Source organism: Heloderma suspectum, chromosome 2 (assembly GCF_057233095.1).
Source record: "Heloderma suspectum isolate Gila_16-S chromosome 2, 16-S_ref, whole genome shotgun sequence".
Classification (NCBI taxonomy): domain Eukaryota; kingdom Metazoa; phylum Chordata; class Lepidosauria; order Squamata; family Helodermatidae; genus Heloderma; species Heloderma suspectum.
Window position 1 is genome coordinate 244,106,511 of NC_139459.1, and position 20,080 is coordinate 244,126,590.

The window sequence follows — 20,080 nt, forward strand, 5'->3', positions numbered from 1 at the left end:
ATTCTGGGTGCCAGTGGTACCCGAGGGAATCTGCAGGTCAGTGTCGGGAAGCAGCTCATGCCTCCAGGAGGCGACGGCATTAAATTCTCACAAAATTGAATCCATACTCACAGATCTATTCACATAGCAGAAGTGACCTTGGTTCGATGGTGCGGGAGGCACCATCACTGCATTGCCCAACAGAGCCGGCAGGAAGGCACAGCCAGGGCCCACTACCCAGCATGGGGAATTCGAAAAGATGCCCTACCACTTCTTGTAAGAGCCCCAAGGGAGACTTCAGAAAGATGTAAAACCAGCAGGATCTGGGCCAAAGGAACATAAATTAGTCCTGAGGGGGATGAGAACATTACTGAAGGGGATCTAACTCGATTTCCCAGAATGTTAATGTGGCAGACAGGCCCGTTGTATTTGCGAGTGAGAAGTCAAAGGAAAGGGAAAAAATGCTTACCTAAGTCAGAACTCTGCCCCCTTCTCTGAACTCTATGTCACTCCTGCCCATCATGGACCAGGGGCCCGGCACCTGGGCCAAGACAACCATCTCATTGAAAGAGGTGTTTGCTGAGCACTGGTGCCCAGGGATCTCGTCATGAACGGACTGGCCCTAGGGGAAGGGCGGCTATGAATTAGCCTGAACTCCCCAAGGATTCCATGGGCACTGTTCCGAGAGAGGAAATCCTTGGGGATGTAGAAAGAGAGGGGGCAATAACCCACCCTGCCAGTATTTCCTCGTCGCTTTTCTCAGAACCTGTCAATACAGGTTTTCTCAGAACCTGTCAATTCATGGTAAGGACAGATTTTGATTATGACCTAAGTATGGCCCAAGTAGGGATGTACGAAATGACTCGCCTGTTTTGTTTCGTACATCCGCTGTGGTGGTGGGGGGAGGTGCTCCATCCCTCCCCCCGAAATCCTTGACAGCTGGCTCCGCTCCACGGTGACTCCGCAGAGCCGCCGGCCAGGGCAGCGCGCAGCAACATCCGGCCACTGCTGGGCTGCACAGGGACACAAATGGCGGCTGCCAAAGCCGCTGCCATTTGTGTTCCCTTTTCTTTTTGCCATGATAGGCTATGTAAATATTTATGTAGCCTATCACTGCCTCCGCAGGGATGCAAAACGTGTCCCTGCATTAGCCGTGATACGCTACATAAGTATTTGTGTAGCCTATCCCTGCTAAAATGGTGAAGCGAGTGGCGGCCGCACACGCTGCCACCATTCGCAGAGCAGCATGAATGGCAGCAGGTGAGAGGTCCATTTCGCACGCATTTCGCGAGGTGGGGGGACAGGGGGCTTCGTTCTGCCATGGGTTTCGGGGGGCTGAATGCACTGGCATTCGGCCTCACCCAGATCCATGGCAGAATTCTCCGCCATCCCTAGGCCCAAGCAGTCCCATCAAAGGGGTCCTGAAACCTAGCCTGAAGTCATGTTCCAAGGAGAATGCGTTTTCACTGTCAGGGCAGCGTTTTAAAAGCCGGAGGAGCGGGACCATCCTAAATAGGAAGGAGCCCGTTTGGAGGAGGCTGTAGCCCGCCACTGGGCATACCGCCTTAGCCTACCCCAGGGGGACCTAGCCATCCCAAGGGTCCTGGACCTTGACAAGAGGTGCATGGGTGCTGTCTGCTCCAAAGGGAGCACTCATGATGGAAACAGCATGGGTTCTGGGAGCATGCACCCTCAGTGCAGTACTCCCGGTACAGAAAGTGGTGCTGAACCACCAGACCTGGGGGGGGGGGCACTGCCGCCGGAATCCTGCGGGGAAGGAGACATAATTTGGAGCCCAAAGGTCCCGGCCCCTCAGGTCCCATGGAAGGGTAATAGCGACCCCACAATGGGAAGCCTCGTTATAGGCAAGCCATGCTGCACCTCAGGGGAAAGCCAGTAGGAGAAGAATGAGCCCCAATGGGCGTAGTTACTCCAGCAGGACCCTGCCATATGCTAGCAGAAGCGGAGTTAAGCAGCAAGGGCTACCATGGGAATGTGACTGCAGGTGGCACGGGCATCGTATAGGGGGTGTGGTCGTCTCACCAATATCCAGGGCAGCCGTGCCTGGTTCCCCTGCGAGCAAGGGGGACGATGCCGCTTGCGTTGCTGCTGACAAAGATGCCCCAGGAGGGTAGACTGCCTCCAGTGGTGGTGAGCCACCAAGGTGAACCTGCGAAGATGAGGTGGAGGCCTCAGTGGCAGACCCAGCTGAGCTTCCCAGATCAGACAAGCGCCGGCACTCCCAGCCCTCTGCTGGCTGCTGTGATGAACACATGAAGCCGCTTCAGACTGAGTCAGACCCTTGATTCATCTATCCCAGTATTGTCGCCATTGACTGGTATCAGAAGCTCTCCAGGGGTTTCGGGGAGGAATTCTGCCGGCACGATGAGGAGATGCCAGGGGACAAACTTGGGACCTCCTGCATGCAAAACGGGTGCTCAACCACATTGAGCCACAGCCCTTCCCTGTAAAAACCAAAGAGGCCTGCAGGCATAGGAAGGAGGTAGACAGAGGAAGGGGCCCAGGCCTGCCTGCTCAGGAGCCACTCAAAGGTCTCTCCCTGCTGGTTATCAGACCAGCAGCACCTGGAGGGGGGAGGGGGCCCACCGGCAGTCGCCCTCCCCCAGGAACCCCATCCTGAGGGCCGAAGGCACCAAGATCTGGCCCAGAGGAGTCTGGGTCATTGGAAGGGAGTCGAAAGGGGGTCATCCCAAAGCCTGAGGGGGCCAGACATGAGGCTTTTACGCTGCAGTGGTGTGCACGCTGCACCGCCAGCAGCTGCGCATGCCGTGGCCAAGGGGCAAGAGGCAGACTCCGAGGAAGGCGCCGGCCACTCAGGCTGCACAGCATGCCCGAAAGGCATGGCAGGCAGTCGCCGATGGAGCTGGCCACTGAAGCCGATCACCGCTGTGGTGCAAGGTAGAAGGCGCGACCACAGAGAAGGCAAGGCCGCTCAAAAGGCGCGGCAAATGCTGGCTGCGGCTGCCAGGGACCAGTCGGGGCTGGCCACCGCTGAAACCAGCTGCTGCCATGAGTGAGAAGGCATGGCCGATGAGAAGGGGAGGACGAACGCCGGCCGCCACTGCCGCCAGGGACCAGCTGGCCGCCAACAGGCCCAGCCACAGCTGTGGGCCAAAGAAGGTGCGGCTGCTCGAATGGCGCAGCAAGCACCGGCACCGCCAGCAGAGGCTGGCCGGGGTTGGCCACCGTGCAAGAGCGAGAGGCGCGGCCGGACTAAGGCATGCGCTGCTGCCACCGCCGCAGTGCAAGAGAGTGAAGGCGTCGCTGCTTGGGCAAGTGCAGGCTCCCCTGCCGGCACATTGAGCGCCGGCAACAATGCAGACAGGTGGCCAAATACTTAGCAGAGGATGATCGAGGTCCAGTTGAGCTGGTAGCCATGTCCACCGAAACACCGGAGCAAGCAGTGGCACAGAGCAAAAAGAAGGGGTGCAGGACACGGGCGCTGTCAAAGGCGAGCACCACTGCCCCTGACTGAAGCGAAGGCTCTGTCTTGCACAGTGTCAGCAGCGAGAGCGAGAGAGTTGGTTTGGGAGGGGGTGCAGAGCTTAAGAGGGCTCTGCCGACCCCTCCCCTGCCTGGTGGTGCCATGGGAGGGCACCCAATAGGCAGCAGCCGCCTCTTCTCACCCCACCCACCCGCAACGCCCCCCCTTTTGCCAGACAAGCTGGCACCAGGGTTAGGGCATTTCCCAGATCTGTTTCCAGAGCCTTATCTATATGACTGGATTTGGAGGATCAGTGGAGAAAAAGAAGCCTCTGTGGCTTCTTTTCCCTGCCCTGTCCTGCCAGCCATTTCCCTAATTACCTGCATTGCGGGTTGCCAATGCCATGGCATCCAAGCTCAGTGTGGTGGAGGTGGCTACATAACCCCCACAACGAGCCGTGGGTAGCCGCCCGGGTGGTTGGAAGTCCCCCCTGCCACACACCTCGGTACTGGCTACACAGCAACCTGTGCTGCAGAGAGGGTAATTAGGGAAACGGGTGTGTGAGCAGTACACATGGGGCAGGGAAAATAAGCCACTGTGGCTTCTTTTCTCTTCTGATCATCCAAACCCAGCCTATACATGTCAGCCCCCAAAATGTCCTTTAAAGAACAAAACTGTCATTGTCTTGTGGTAGTTTGTGCTGTATCCTTTTCTGAGAAGGTGAGACTTTGTAAAGCTTTTGTCAATCTAACCTCTCTTTTGCCAATTAGTCTCTTAAATCTCATTGTTCAGACAGGTTCTGTTCACAGATAATATCTGCAAATTGGGACTGTTAGAAAGAAAGACAGTGCTTAGCATTTCAAAGGCTCATTGAGAAGGGAAGGTAGCCCATTTCAGCTAATCTAAAGCTAATTGCCTACTAGGATTTAAAGGAAGGAATTTCTCCCTTATGTGTATGGAGAATATATTTCAAAGCCTCTGAGATCTATGCAAAAATAACGAGGGACAGATTCCATATTTTAGCTCTTGCTACATTATGACAACAATGACAAGAAGTAGAAACCTGTATATGATAAATCAAATGACTTAAAATTGGAATCTTGCTCATCTCTTCTGGAACCCGTGTATGTATCGTTGAGGGTGATACAAAAAACATTTGAGTATTGTTTAGAATGGTTTGTGATTACTGTGCATTTCATTAGAAATTCTTGCTCAAGATATGAAACTGCTACTGGAGCCTGTTTTGGAGATGGCTGACCTTAAACTAAGTAATTCATAAAGTGATATAGTCCTCTCATTGATGTGGTTGCTTGTTTGAAAGCACCCCATGCCAAAGCTTACCCTTTCAGACAAAAGGCTGGCTTCAAATAGCTTTTGAAACTTACTTTCAGATGCTATACTTTGTTATGTGGTACATCTTTAACATGGGAATTACTTTCAAAATTGACTCCCCATGTGGAAAAATTAGATGGCCTATGTCTATAAGAGGGCTATGCCACCTCAAGAAAGTGAATATTTGAAAGTCAACAGGAAGCCCAGGAGTCTTTGTGGGGCTATCTGTCTACCTGTTTATCTAAAATTATTTTCTAGGCCATCTTTAAGAGTATAACCCTCTCAAGGTGACAGGCTAGGTAGCTACCAACTCCCTGCCCCAAACTCGCTGCTCATAGTAGCAACAGACAGTATGATCTTACCCCCCTCCCCCCAAATGCAGCTGGTTCTACGTTTGGCTGATGGCTAGGGCTGGGTCAGAATTTCATTTTATTTCAGTTTTGATAAGAATTTACTAAAATTCACAAACATTTCCATATCTGGGATAAAAAGAACATGAAATTTTTAAAAATGTGAACGTGGGAGAAACCAAACTCAACAGATTCATCGGCCCATCCATCCAGACTCAGGGATTGTTTAGCGCTTAAAAGACTGGGTTTAAAAACCCCTCTGTATTCATCTATGTTGGTGGTGAATTAAGGTTGCCACCTCTTTTTTACTGACAGGCTCCTCGACTTTAACAGCTATATGGCAGGTAGGTACAACATGGCCCTCTCCGTGTTGGGAATAGGTGTATCTATTAAATCTGGCCTATGCAAATGGGTGAGGATTTCATTTCAGTTTGTTTTTGATAAGAATTTACCAAAGTTTGCAAATGTCTTCATATTCAGGAGAGAAAAAACTTGAGATTTTAAACATTCCAGTGCAGGAGAAAGCAAAACTGACAAACTCACTCATCCCTGCTTATCGCACAGGACTAAGATATGAAGGTGAGGTTGCGTAAGAAAGATGCAGGAAAGATGGTTGTGTGTACAACTTTTACAACTTTGCTGTGCAGACTCCTCTTTATAAATTCTGGTCCTCCTGTGCTGCTACTATCCAAATGAAGAAATAACTGTATATTTGGATGGCTGCAAGTGATCATAAATAATGTCCATTGCTATTCTTGGAATGTTTCCAGAGACAAAGTTATAACTAAATAGTCTCCGGATTGAAAACATGGTAGTCCCTGAGCATTCTCTTTTGGGGTCCATGCTGCTGCTGGTGCCGCTCTGAAGAAGTTTCTTTCTTTCTTTCTTTCTTTCTTTCTTTCTTTCTTTCTTTCTTTCTTTCTTTCTCTTGAGGTCTGTAGCTCATGAGGATTTGGAAGCAATCCCTGTAATGTGGAAATTGGTGGCACATAAATTGGAAGTGGGCATGCAGCCACTTGGATAATTTCATTTATGGATGTAATTACTTAATGATGACCTTAATTTCCCTCTAAAATTCCTTTCAGCTTTCAGCCATTGATCTAAGGCCAGCAATAAAAAAGATGGGGAAGTCATTGCTAATAGCATCCTTTCATTGAATGTGGCAGAGAAGAAGAAGCATGGAGGTGCATCTGAGAGAACGGAGCGTTGTGTGTCTCTCTAGCTGTCAATTGATCCTATGATCTGCAGCAGCCATCTGAGTGGACTTGACAGTGTCTGTCTGGCAATAAAAAATTCAAAGTACCCAGCTGTGTCCTGCTAAACTGGCAGGGGGTGGATGTGGGTAGGTTTGGGCAAGCAGCCGAATTCAAATCTGAGATAAATGTGACCATCTGCTTGACTCCCAGTTAATTTGGAGCAAGTTGCTGCAAAGTTCAGCTGTGGATATTTCCCTGCAATACAGAACCTGAACACCACACCACACTGGAACTCAATATGACACAACAAAATAATCAGAACAGCATTTACAATTAAAAATGTTGCATCCCCTTTTTACAATTACATTTTTCTTTCTTCCCTTTGAAATTTTTTTTGGCCACATTTTACTTTGTTCCTCTTATATTCCAAGCACAGCCAAAGGCGTGTATGTCTTCAATTTGTGATTTAGTTTAATTAGAAAATAATTTGCTTAGTGGGATATGAATTGGCGTATTGCTTCATTTGATTCTGACTTCTGTTCTTTTCAAACTAGGAGTTGGCCATTTACAGATCTAGTCCTAGATGTGTGTTCAGTCTTAGTTTAACACCCTACTCCCAATGCTACCAAAGACTCTCCATTCTTATGGTTATTTTATGATTTACTATGTGTGATGATTAATTATATCAGGATCACTTTATCTAGGAAGTTGCATATAGCTTGCATGGACTCATTCACACATGGCTACGAGTGGAGTTCATTGTCATGTGCTGAGAGAAGCTGCTGACAACTGGGTTTCCTGCCATGGTTATACAGAGTGAGGTATTCATGTAAAGTCATCATACATGATGATGTAGTGGCTATGCGATATCCTACATGGGAGTGACAATATCCTAGAATGTGTGAAACTGATCAAAAGGGACCTCTTTGGAGGGTGTCTTGACAACAGAGTCCTATCTTGGATGTGGGCAATACTGAGGGACATCTTGCTTTGTTTGTCCACCATACAGCTCATGGGTTGGACAGAGTAAGAGTGACTTGCCTAAGGCCATCATGTTGTTAGATGGACTGAAACTCTTACTGTATTTATGTATTTGCTACGTTTATATCCTGCTTTTGATCTCTAAGGAGCTCAAGGTTGTGCCTAAGGTTCTTTCTAGGGATGTCAGAGAATTCTGCCACCGCCTCCAGTGAGGCTGAATTCTTTAGAACCTGGCCCCCCGGAATCCGTGGCGGAACAGCCTCCCCCCACGGAATCCCCCCGGGATGGAGCTTACCTGGTGGTGGATGCGGTGGTGGCTCCAGCTGGTTTCCCGGCCGCCCGCTGCCGGGCTGCTGCAGCCGCAAATGGTGGCTGTCGTAGCGGCTGCCATTTGCGTGCTTGCAGTCAGCTGTGATAGGCTACATAAGTATTTACGTAGCCTATCACGGCAAAGAGCAGGGATGCAAATGGCAGCCGCTGTGCCATTTGCACCCCTGCTCTTTGCTGTGATAGGCTACATAAGTATTTAACGAATCAAATTAAAAATAATTAATCTTCCCATTTATAATGAAGTCATGGAGGCTGCAATCCTATATTCACTTACCTCAGGGTAAGTCCCATTGAACTCAGTAGGCCTTCCTTCTCAGTAGACATCCATAGGATTGTGCTCTATGAAGCCTCTTCTAGAAGGGTAGTTGTGTTACTAGAAAAACCAACACTGCTGTAATGCATCATATGATCTCAGTTGCTACAGTCTCTTTCATATCCTCCACTATTTTATGGCTCCTGTGCTTGGTAAATTACCATCTCCATATTATCTCTGCTCTTTGCCTTTTGGGTATTCCAGTGTTATTCGTGTGAGTTGCTAGGGTTGCTGTTATCAGGAATCAACACCCTCCTCAGTCTTGAGAGGTTAGATCTGCATGTGTTAGGGGTGGGGAGGGATACATCTCACATTAAATGCGCTTTTAGTGTGCCCATTTGTGCATTGCCAAAAAGAAAGAAAAAAAGAGGATTTGCGTCACCAAAATGCAGTGATCTATATAAAACATGCATATGTTAATTTATGTGTATAGATGAAAGTTTGGACATTTTCACTGTAATTTAAATAGAAATACAATGCATGTCACCATGATCTGGTGACCTGTGTATCCACTCAGTGGGTTGTCCAGGTGCTAAATCTTGATGGACAGGTTCAAGACCCCTGTTGCTCTCCCTCCTTAGGGGTCTTTCTCTTTACACTGGACTTGGACTGGCCAGGCCTTCACATAGAGGACACCTTCAAATAGAAGACTGTCCTCCCACAGCCCTTTCAAATAGAGGACTGTCCTCTGTAAAGTAGGACACATGGCCGTCCTATACACATGAATGGCAAGGTGCCACTTATTTCAGTGCCTGCCACCTCACATGGTGATGCTCATTTTGCCCTGTTGAAAATGGATTATAATTGGACTTTGGCCTACACAGAGGTCCCAGAGGTCCACTAATTATCACCCAGATTAGGAAAAAGACATTGTAAGCCAGCTGCTTGGTACTTTATCTCTTGGTTATGCAGAGCAGAACACCCAATGGGGATTGTGGCAAAGGGCTAGGGGAGTCATTTTAGACTTACCTGACTTCTACGTGTTGTCAGTTATCTTGGGAGTCTGTTTGGCCAGGTGGGGACATGCCAGTTTTAAATACAGAGAAATGTAGAAAATGGTGTGATGCCTGTGTGCGCATTGCTGCTAGAAATGACCACTCATTTATTTGGTTGACTGTACACATCACTAAAATAGGCATGTGTGACAGTTGTACGTGATTAATGTACATATAATGTTTCTATGCACAAAGCTCTTGCATACAGGAAATAGCATGATATTTGTCACCCTTTGAAGCAGTGCCCTTGTTCCTAGCAATTAAATATCTAGATTTTTTTCACACTTGGGACCTGTGAAATAATGTTTTCAGGCTTCCTACACCTTTTTTCAGCCAACCTTAAAATACTGAAATAAAAGCTGCAGAGGTGTAAGTTGCTGAGAGGAATGAGGAGAGGTGAAGGTGTCACTCTGATCATTAACTCTTCGGTATTTGGGGAAAGCAACAATCCCAAAGAGGCTGTACTTCCTTTATAAATGCTTATCACGTTGTGAGCAGTACGAGCATTACTTCTGTAATGGAACATGAATGGAGGGCTGTTCTGATTTGCATTACTCAACAGGCAGTAATACATGGAGGGAGAATTCCATCTGGAGAGGCTGTAGCCACCTCAGGCAATCTGTGCATGGTGTGAGGCTGAGCAAAAAGGAGATCAAATGCCTGAGCTGTCACTGGGATCATTGATAACCCCCTGCACAATTGTTTAAAGAGCAGCCTGTTAACGTGGCAAACTAGGATGCTGGAAAATTATTTGATACCTGCTGATTATGTTCATGAACTATGATTTTTGCTCTTTAATTTTGTTCAATCATTTCTGAGAGCCAGCAGGGTGCAAACCTGGAAAATGTGGAACAAAATGAACAGGCTTCTGTAATTCAGGGGATGGGGGTGGGGAAAATCAGTGGTGAAGGTTTTGTGCCATCCTGGTTCTCTTTTCTCGTTTTCCTTTTTATTGAATTAAAAATGAATTCTGAATGAATCTGTCATTACCATTGACATAATCAGGAGAATCTGGTTGGATTTTTCCCATGTAGGTTGTGAGAAACTACTACTGGGGAAAGTGTGAGATGGCAAGGGGTTGAGGACTTGAAGTGTGAGCTACTCCATTCTTAAAAATTGGGGTCTGTCTCAAATTAGGGTTTGCCCCCTGTTTCTGCCTCTGCTCACTCCCCTACTGCCTTCTCCTAGTTTTCTCACAAGCCCTGTGATCCTAAGTGTGAAACTTATGTTCTCCTCATCAGGGGTGGGCAGAAAATTGATCTCCAAATGCTTTGGACTTCAACTCCCAGAATTCCTGACTATTGGCCATTCTGTCAGGAGTTTCTGGGAACTGAAGTCCAAAACATCTGGAGCTCTACTTTCTGCTCACCCCTGCTCCACATAATTTCCTTCAAACTCTTGAGGGAGCTCTTCACCACCCTATTGCTCCTTTAAATTAAGGGTTCTGTTTCTTTTTAAAGGCTGGGGAGGGGGGACTGGCCAGGAAAGGGGAAGCGGGGAGATCTCCTTATTAGGTTTTTCAAGCATGCCTGTCAAATGCTGGAAATTACCCTTTTACCCTTTTCTTTCTGGAGACTTAATAGTGCATTTTAAAGTCAGATTAGATGAGCTGGATGAAACTTGAATATACCAATGAAGGCACAACTCATCCTTTTTTTTTGTTGTTGTATGAATTAATGCTTCACAGTCCACTCACAATTGTATATAATGTTATTATTTTAAATTGTTTTCTGATATAATAGCTGCACCATGATGCTGTACCGTAATGGCCAAAATACCTATGAACCTCCCAATGAGAGCTAAATGTGCTATATTACCTGCAGTGCTAAAGACTGGAACAGATGGAGATAGGTTTCAGAAATATGTTGAATATGTTGAAGCATAGGAACAACGTGATATTTCCGTTTTGGGGGAAAAGCTCTTTGCCATCTAAGGATGACTGGGCGCCTCCCGTTGGGGTTCTCTGAGTACCTGCCCAACCCATGCCCCTGCTCATGCGCACTGGGACCTGTGCTCGAGCTTCCAATGGCTCATCGAGTTACCTGCACTTACCTGGGTGGCCTTGTTGAGGTCCGTGATTACCTTGGGGGGGGGGAATTACTGTGAAAATGTGCATATTTGTGTATACACAAAAGGGGCCATGAACTGCCCATATACACAAGATTACAGGCATTTGCTTGCCTGTAATCTTGTGTATATGGGTCATTCATGGCCCCATTTTGCATATACATGAATGTGATGGCCTTGTAGGGCCCCTTCCAACCCTACTATTCTATGAGCATTTTCACAAATGTGCATATTCACATATAGTCAAAATGGGACCATGAATTTGCCCATATGCGCAAGATTACAGGCAAGCAAACACCTGTAATCTTGTATATATGGGTGATTCACAGCCCATTTTGCATATACGCAAATATGTGCATTTTCGCAATCGCCCAAAAATGGTGATCAGGGAGCTTGATAAAGCCACCCTGGTGAGTGTGGGCTGCTAGGAAAGGGGGGGGGGCAGGGGGCAAGTAAGGGCAGGGGGAAAGCGGAGGCAGGGGCACAGTGAGCGCGGCTCAGGGGTGTGTGTGGGGTCCACCAGATTCCTAGATGGAATCAGGTGCCCGCACCATCTCTATTGCCATCTGACTTAAACCTCATCCATGTGAAAAATTTACTTAGCATATCAACTGAGTTTTAAGACTGCCCTCTTATATATGACGTGAAATATAGAAGTGGAGCTATTTTTCCAGATGGATCTCCAGGAATTAAACTGTGGTTGTTGAAAGTGCGGAAACATCAACAAAGGATCATGATTTGTGCATTGAGGTATGGAAGATACAAGGAATGGCAACTGAACATTAGAGGAAAACAGGTCACGCTTCCTCATTAACTAATTCTCTCTCCTCTTCCCCTTTGGTGAAGAATGAGCCAGGTCTACTGCAGGGGTGAGCAGAAAGTTAATTTCCAGATGTTTTAGACATCAATTCCCAGCATTCCTGACCATTGGCCTTGCTGGCAGGGGCTTCTGGGAGTTAAAGTCCAAAACATCTGGAGCTCTGCTTTCTGCTCACCTCTGGTCCTACTGCACTCATCTGACACAATCACAGGCATGGAAATGAGATGATATGGGATAGGATTAGGAGCCTAGGTTTGCAACTCAAAGTGGCTCCCTGGCACAGGGTGTAATCCTGGCTAGTCGAGGACCTGTTCTGAGAGGTTGCTTTGGTCCTGAAATCTCTGAAGAAGGCTCCTCTGTGTCTATGTGTTTGGAGCTGGCTCTGTGAAGGTGATTCTGGACTGACTAAGTCTTTGCCTTTTGGTAACCAAATTTAGGTCATTATCTGGTTCTGGTAGTAAATAACGTATCCATACATGCCTCTGCTCCAGTCTTGTGCCCAGTGTGGCTGCTTTAATTAGTGGCATGTATGCATCATAGCTATATGCAGGGCTGCTTCAGTGATGAAAGGTTACCCAGATGAAAACTTGCCTAGATGCTAGTATCCCTTGTTCACTGTTCCCCTTAACTTTATTCAAATATGGGGTGGGGGTGGGAGGGGAGAACAGGATAGTGGTTGAAAGTCCTGCCCCCAGCCTATGCACATTGAATTTAATGTCTGTGTAGAGTCTATATGCATAGAATTCTCTCTATGACTGGGCAAAGCAGGATTCCTGGTCATTTTGGAATTAAGAAGTAGATAGAATCCCTTGAGACAAAAAAACAAAAACAAAAATAAACACTAACTTGGTGTTGTCTGAAGGAGGCAGAACTCTTTCCCTTCCACTTTCTGTGTGAATGCAATTGAATTGTGAGGAAATAAATGCTTTGTAGAAAGAAGCTAGCGGATGCTTGCTGGAAAGCATTTTGCAGAGAGATAATTTCTTCTTTCTTTATCAAGTTGGCCTGGCAATTAGAAGCTACTTTTATGAGACCTCTGTGTATGTGCTTGTTGTGGCTTGAGGCAGTGCATAGGCAGACAGCTGCTGTTCACTGAGCAATAAAGCTATAAACATTAGTTTAATGCACAGGTAATGACAATGGCTGCAGCAGTGCATCATGGTAATTTGCCAGTACATTGAGTTGCTTATAGTGCTTGCTTCAAGACTGGTGAAACAGCCACACAGAGACACTGTACCTTGGATAATCTCATTAAAATGGGTGCACTTTCATTCTCTGCAGATACATTGTAACAGAAAGATTTATCCTCCTGTGCCCAATGACTCCCTTTGGGTTTTTTGGGGGGTGGGGGTTATTTTTGTTTTAAAAATAGAACTGGAACCCAGTGATTCCACACAATTCTCTATCCTGAACAAAGGGCTGGGAGATGGCCTCACAGGAGGCAATTGCCTGCTGTAGTATGCTTGAGTAACTTTGATTTTCTATGGATTGGATATAAAACCTCTTTACTGTAAGGTCAACTTCAAGACAACCTGAAAGGGGAAGCTTAGGAAAGGATATACAAGTTCTTCCAGCACTTGGCATTCTGACACATAATATGGCTCTCCCACCTCTTTAATCTCAGGCTACAGTTTATGGAACATAATGAGCTTGTTCAGACATCATGCTAAGCCATGGTGGTTAGCGGTTTTGAGCGCACCATGGTGGCTTAGCAAGATGTGTGAACTGGGGTCACACCCAACCATGGAAGCTTATGAACCACGCACAAACCACAGTCACTAACCACCTGCTGCAAGATGGTTAGTGGCACTAACCATGGCTTAGCATGATGCCTGAACAGGCCCCGTGGTTAACGGAGCTCTTCCATAGATCTCCGTGGCAAGAGCGGCCGAAAACGTCCATTACAGGAGCAGGGCTCCATTACAAAAATAAGTAAAACTTAAATAAAAACATTGAACGTTGCGCAAAAAATTGCCATATCACTAAAATGCACATTATTCACATACATTGCTAAAACACACATTTGCACATATGTGCATGTACGCAAAATTGATATCGTGATGTTGCACACATACACATATGCACATTTTGTGACGTGGCAATTCCTATGCAGTTTTTCAATGTTTTAATTTATTTTTTACTTATTTTTGTAATGGAATCAGAAAGAAGGAAGAAAATGGCCACCAACAGCCATCAGCAGCCCTGCTCCTGTAATGGCTGTGTGAGCCACTGAGGCTGTAGGGATGTGTGAGGGAGTGGTGGGAGGACTGCAGGAGGGAGGGTAGTTAAGAGAGTGGTTAGCCTAACCATGCTGCAGGCCATTGTTAGCTGCATGTGTGGCAGGGACTCTTGCAGTGCTTGGCGCTAAACACCCTGCACTGTAGTTAGCCTAAGCACCCTGCCCCAATGTGCATCTGAACAGGGTCAATGTGAAGTAATATTAAGAAGGGAGTGGTGCCTTTGAGCATATGCAGAGTGCCTGTGTCCTGTCACCACAGAGTTTCTACAACCTTCCCTCCACTGAGACATTAAAACCAATGCAGGTGCTCTGTATTCCTTCCCACCACACCTCAAATTCCCTTCTGAATAAATGGGATAGATTTTCTAGATCAGGACTGAATTCTAGACAGGCTGAGCCACAGATATTTCATGTTTTAGATTAGGCACCCTGTGCCTTCCACAGCTGCTGCGCAAACAGCTGAGGTGCAGCGTATCTCCAATATGAAGGTGCAAGGATGGGGAAGCTCTGCCTGTTGAATTTCTGTCTGTTACCCAGGTGATACAGACACAGAGGCTCTTTAAGGAAGGGGAAAGGGAAAGGTGAAACCCTTATTAGGGTGGGTCAGATATGTGATCTGAAGGGACTTGTATGGCTAGGAGAAGCCCGTCTCGTCCAGCATAGCTGTTCATCGTTAAAAGTCTCAGAAGAGTACACATTCTTCAGGCATGCTGCTGCTGCTGCTGCTGCTGCTGCTAATAATAATAATAATACATACGGACTTTTTGGTTTTACCAGAGCACTCAGTCAAAATCCATTAAGGAAGAAAGACTTGCCACTGTCATTGGCTGGGTGAATTTCAGCCACCAACCATGAGGCAACTCCTGACAATAACTTGTCAGTAGCCAAGTGATAAAGTTATCATGGGAACTAAATACTTGAATTAGGCGCCTCTTCCTCCAGACAACAGATCTCTAAGTTAGAGAAAGTTAAACCCCAGAGAAACAAACGAAGGAGGTTTGATGGCTGTTTTCTTCAAAGGTTCTCAGTCTGTCCACAGCAAAAGAAAGTGTTGAGAAAATACCAAAAGGTTCACATCCAGCCTAAAATGAATGAATTCCAAAAGCTGAGCTGTCAGAAATGCAATGAAAGAGTCAGGCCTATGCTTACGCATACATCTCTGTGCTGATTTGACCCATGATAACTGCTGCTTTTAAGAAATCATAAAATGTTCGAGAATGTGTACAGATCCAGTATATCTCGGTGTGAAAATGCAGGTAGGTTCTCTCATCCAGATTTCTTGTCATAACATAATGCTGAACCAAAATGTGAACAAAAGATGCCTCTGCAAGTCTGTCAGGTCAAAAGTAATTATGTGTTTCTAAAGACGTATTATTTGGTTGGCTCCCAGCTATGAACCATATCTGTTTTTCCTTTTGCTCTTGTATCTTGTTAATCCACCGTGTGTTAACTTGAAAAAAACATGCGTAGCTTCCCCCCAATATAGATGTGAATATAAAATGCAGGCAGACGTTGGGACATGCTATATACCTGTTCTGTATTGTGAAGCAGAGAGTACAGAAAAATACTGACTTATTTTCACCATGATGACAATAAAGACTCCACCAACCATCATCAGTGTTGGCCAGAGGAAAGCAAAGATAAGGCCCTCTGGAGCATATAATCTCTCTAAAATGACGCTCTCTTCTTCTCTTGATGGGTCATAATAACAAGGGAATGTCTGTTCCTTTCTGAAATTGTCAGCTATTTTTTCCATTTGCTTTTGAACTTCATTATAATTCTCCATATTTGGTGGGACATAGGAGCACTGCAGAAACAAAACCCAGGGTGCCAGTTATTGCCATTATATACTGACAGGAAAGGCAGTAGATTGAGGCCTTAATAAATACAGCTTCTAGTATTGCTTTCCTACACATTAAGTGTCAATTGTGCACTAGAACATGAACCCATACAATATCATTACTTTTACTTTTATATAGAGATGGGTGATCTTCCAAAAAGCTCTCCTTAGTTTAACTTGCAATTTACCTGAGTTCTTCGAAACAACAACAAGAACTTGAGTAATTTTTCCAGGCCTGGACTATTGTATAGTTAGTGTATGCTAGTGTATGTTGTCCTTGCAATTATGATAATTAGGTTTGATTTATGGTTTACTTCCAGAGAGTGAGACCAGTTAACCATAACTAGGGAGATAAGAGCTTTTCCCTGCTGCAGAGTGACAAAGGCTCCCTTTCTCACTGCACAGTAGGGGAAAACTCTTATCTCCGATCAGCTTCTGATCAGAGCCACAGGGATAGGGGCTGGGGAAGAAGTTGGCAGCCAGATGGGGAACCTCCATCAGCCAGATATTGGAGGCTTCCCCATCCCTGCGATATACACTATGGGTGAATCCTACCAGATAGACACCAGAAAGATAGAGGCCTCAGACATCAGAGGCCACCATCCATCCGATGCAGAGTGGGATGAGTGACATGAACAGTGGAGGCTTTTTAGCCAGTCTGTCCTCCTTTCCCTTAATTTCTGCTAGACAGGCCTCTGAGCCTGTCTAGCTGATGCATGCAGGCAAGGTGTGAGGATGGAAGCCAAGAGGCTTGTGGGGCCACATCTCTCCTCCCTGCCCACACTCCCATCCCTAAATCTCCCATTTACTCACCTCCTGTGGTCATGAAACCCACTACAGGAGAAAGAGCCATTGCAGAGCTTTCTGTGGTGGTGGTGGTGGTGGTGGTGGTGAGGGGTGGATGGGGAAGATCAGAAATTCAAATGGGGACTTTCCCCCACATCCCAAGGTCTACAGCCTCGGAGGGGAAAATCCACAATGTTGTATGGCCTCTCAGACAATGCCTAGGGGCTTTCTTAGTCTGCAGTCCTCAACATACTTCCTAGGAAGTTAGCCCCATTGGATACAATGAGAGTTGCCTCTGAGTAAACATGCATAGAATTGTGCTGTCAATATGTCAGCACAAATGCTTAAATTAAACTTTAACCTGCTTATTGATATCAGGGTTGATATGATACATCGGATCAGACTGATGTTCTGCTGGGAGAAGTAACAATGGCATACATAGAATCATAGAATAGTAGGGCTGGAAGGGGACTACAAGACCATTGAGTCCAACCCCCTGCTGAATGCAGGAATCTAAGTCAGAGCATCCCTGACAGATGGCTGTCCAGCCTCGAATTGAATGCCTCCAGTGTGGGAGAGCCCACCACCTCCCTAGGTAATTGGTTCCATTGTTGTATTGCTCTAACAGTCAGGACGTTTTTCCTGATGTTCAGCCAGAATCTGGCTTCCTGTACTTGAGCCCATTATTCCGTGTCCTGCACTCTGGGATGATCAAGAAGAGATCCTGGCCTTCCTCTCTGTGACAACCTTTCATGTACTTGAAGAGCGCTATCATATCTCCCCTCAGTCTTCTCTTCTCAAGGCTAAACATGCCCAGTTCTTTCAGTCTCTCTTCACAGGGCTTTGTTTCCAGTCCCCTGAACATCTTTTTCAGGGTAGTTGCAAGGATTATGAAAATAACTTCTGTGAAGTGCATTGGGGACTTAGATAATTTTGCTCAAGAAATACCAAACAATAGTATTAGAGTATGGTGTCAAGGGGGGTGGGGGTGGGGGAGGAAGGATATCTAGTGTTTATGAACCATCTGGCAATCCAGCTAAACCAAGGTAAATCCAGGTAAAGCCGTGTGTTGGACTACCTGAAATGTTGTTGTAATGAAATGCTTACAATGTATAATTTTTATTAGATTACAAATAATGTAAAGATAAATGTAGCAGCACTTCTAGTTTTACCCTCGAGATCTGTTTTCAGTTTAAGTTCACTGCAATATTTTACTTTATTGATTTATGCAAAAATAATCTCTTTCCTAAAAGTGAGAATAATGTTTTCCTCAAAAGTAGCAGTGCAAAATATCTGATGGAATACTGCAAAACACCTACATAAAATATGTAATTCTATCATAAATGAGAATTCCTATGCAATCATCTTTCTTCCTAATTGTGCTAGCATGCCTGAGACAGAATTTTAAAGCAACTATTCATAGCCTTGAAGGAATTGTTGAGCCTTTCATTAGGGAAATTTGCTTTATTGTTCATTTATCTAGGGAATTTTAGATCTGCAATGTAAATAGAATTATTTTCTGCTATGCTATGAATTATTGCAAGACATGAAACTAATAACAAATGAGGCTGTAAACAAAATTAGTGTATATGTAAAATCTAGGGATGGCGGAGAATTCTGCCACGGATTTCAGTGAGGCCGAATGCACTGGCATTCGGCCCCCCGAAATCCATGGCAGAATGGCCTGCCACCCCCCCACGGATCCCCCCCGCGGATCCCCCCTGGGGCAAGACTTACCTGGGGTGGATGTTCTGGATGGCGGCGGCGGCGGCAGCTTCGGCGGCAGCTGGTCTTCCAACCACCTGCAGCCACCGCCATTTGCAGTCTGGTCTTTTGTTTTTTGTTTTTTCATTTTTTTACTCAGACGTGATAGGCTACGTAAAGACTTACATAGCCTATCACGCCCGGGTAAAAAAAAAAAGTGTACGCAAATGGCAGCGGCTATGGCAGCCGCCATTTGCATTCCTTATTTTTCGCCGTTTTAGTCTACATAAATATTTACGTAGACTAAAACGGTGAATCAAAGAGAAACGCAAATAACGCCCACTATGCTATTTGCATTCCCCTTTATTTTTGCCGTAATAGTCTATGTAAATATTTACGTAGACTAAAACAGCGAAAAATAAGGAACGCAAATGGCGGCCGCCATAGCCACCACCATTTGCGTACGCGTTTTTTTTTTTTAACCCAGATGTGATAGGCTACGTAAATACTTATGTAGCCTATCACAGTTAAATACAGGGACGCAAACGGCGGCGACTACGGCAGCCGCCATTTGCATCCCTGCTACCCAGCGGCCAGATGTCCGGCTGCTGGAGGAGACGGCCGGCGGCTCTGCAGAATCCCTGTGGAGCGGAGCCGTCCGGGCAGGACTCCGGGGGGAGGGACTGAGCACCTCCCCCCCTGTCGAGGATTCTGGGGGGAGGGACGGAGCACCTCCCCCCCCACCTTGAAGCAGATCCGCGAAACGGTAAGTGATTTTCGTACATCCCTAGTAAAATCATTCAAGCTCAAATAATAATTCACTCTTTGGAAAAAGTTGTTGGGCTGCCTTTAGTGGCTGTTGTTAAGTGACTGAAGCTGATAATGTTTAATCTTGTTCTATATTGATATTGGGTATACAATGGAGATATGAAGGTTCATTCAATTTTGCTCTGTAATTGTTCTGACATTCTGATAACCTTGGGGATCCATTTCATTAGAATTCTAGCAGGAATTGTGGATTATGGAATGACGGTAATATATGCGCCTTCACAATAATGATTTCAAAGCAAACCTCCCTTTGTTCTAGCTCTTTTTTTTTTTTAATGGGACATTAAAAGCACCATTTCTAGTTTTTAAAATATACACACATTATTTAAACAACTGTGCAAGTGCAGAATTGTACCATTCTAAAATAAAACAAAATATTTTAAATTAAAAGAAATGTGTTTTAGTTTTCTTGTTCTTAAAAAATGTCTTGTTAATGCTAGGTTCTGGAAATCAGTATCCCTGAGGGAGATGCGCAGGTTCCATCATTTCATGTCCCACTGAATATATTCAGTAAAGCAGAACCTCATCATCTGGGGAAGCATTTGGCAGAGGCAGCATGGCCATATGCATGCATGCAGTCCATGCAACCAATGTAATGCTTAAATGGCCCCTAACCCCATGTGTTGGCCTTTGTGTGTCTGCCTTGCAGCATCTGCACAAATGCCACCTGGGCTATACATTTCAGGCATGCAATCAATGGGTTGTATCCAACATTAGAGTAGAGTCATTGACATGAATCGGACTTAAATTAGGCTAACATTTGATGCAATCCATTGCATACAAGCCAATATGTGCGTATGGTTCAGTGTAGTACAGTGTCATACCTCCCTTGGACTCCTCTGAGGACGAGGGGGGAATGGCAGGTTCCAGATCTG

The 20,080-nt window shown here is 45.8% G+C and overlaps 1 protein-coding gene across 2 annotated transcripts in view; it reads right to left on the bottom strand.

The window, feature by feature from the left end:
• Positions 1 to 12,909: 12,909 nt before the first annotated feature.
• Positions 12,910 to 20,080, bottom strand: part of KCNMB1 (potassium calcium-activated channel subfamily M regulatory beta subunit 1) — a 31,776-nt gene continuing 24,605 nt past the window's right edge. For both annotated transcript variants that reach the window (XM_084832397.1, XM_084832396.1), the window contains one exon: positions 12,910 to 15,854. In XM_084832397.1, the coding sequence (XP_084688523.1) occupies positions 15,570 to 15,854 (285 nt within the window). In that variant the 3' untranslated portion in view covers positions 12,910 to 15,569. The remainder of the gene's footprint in view (positions 15,855 to 20,080) is intronic.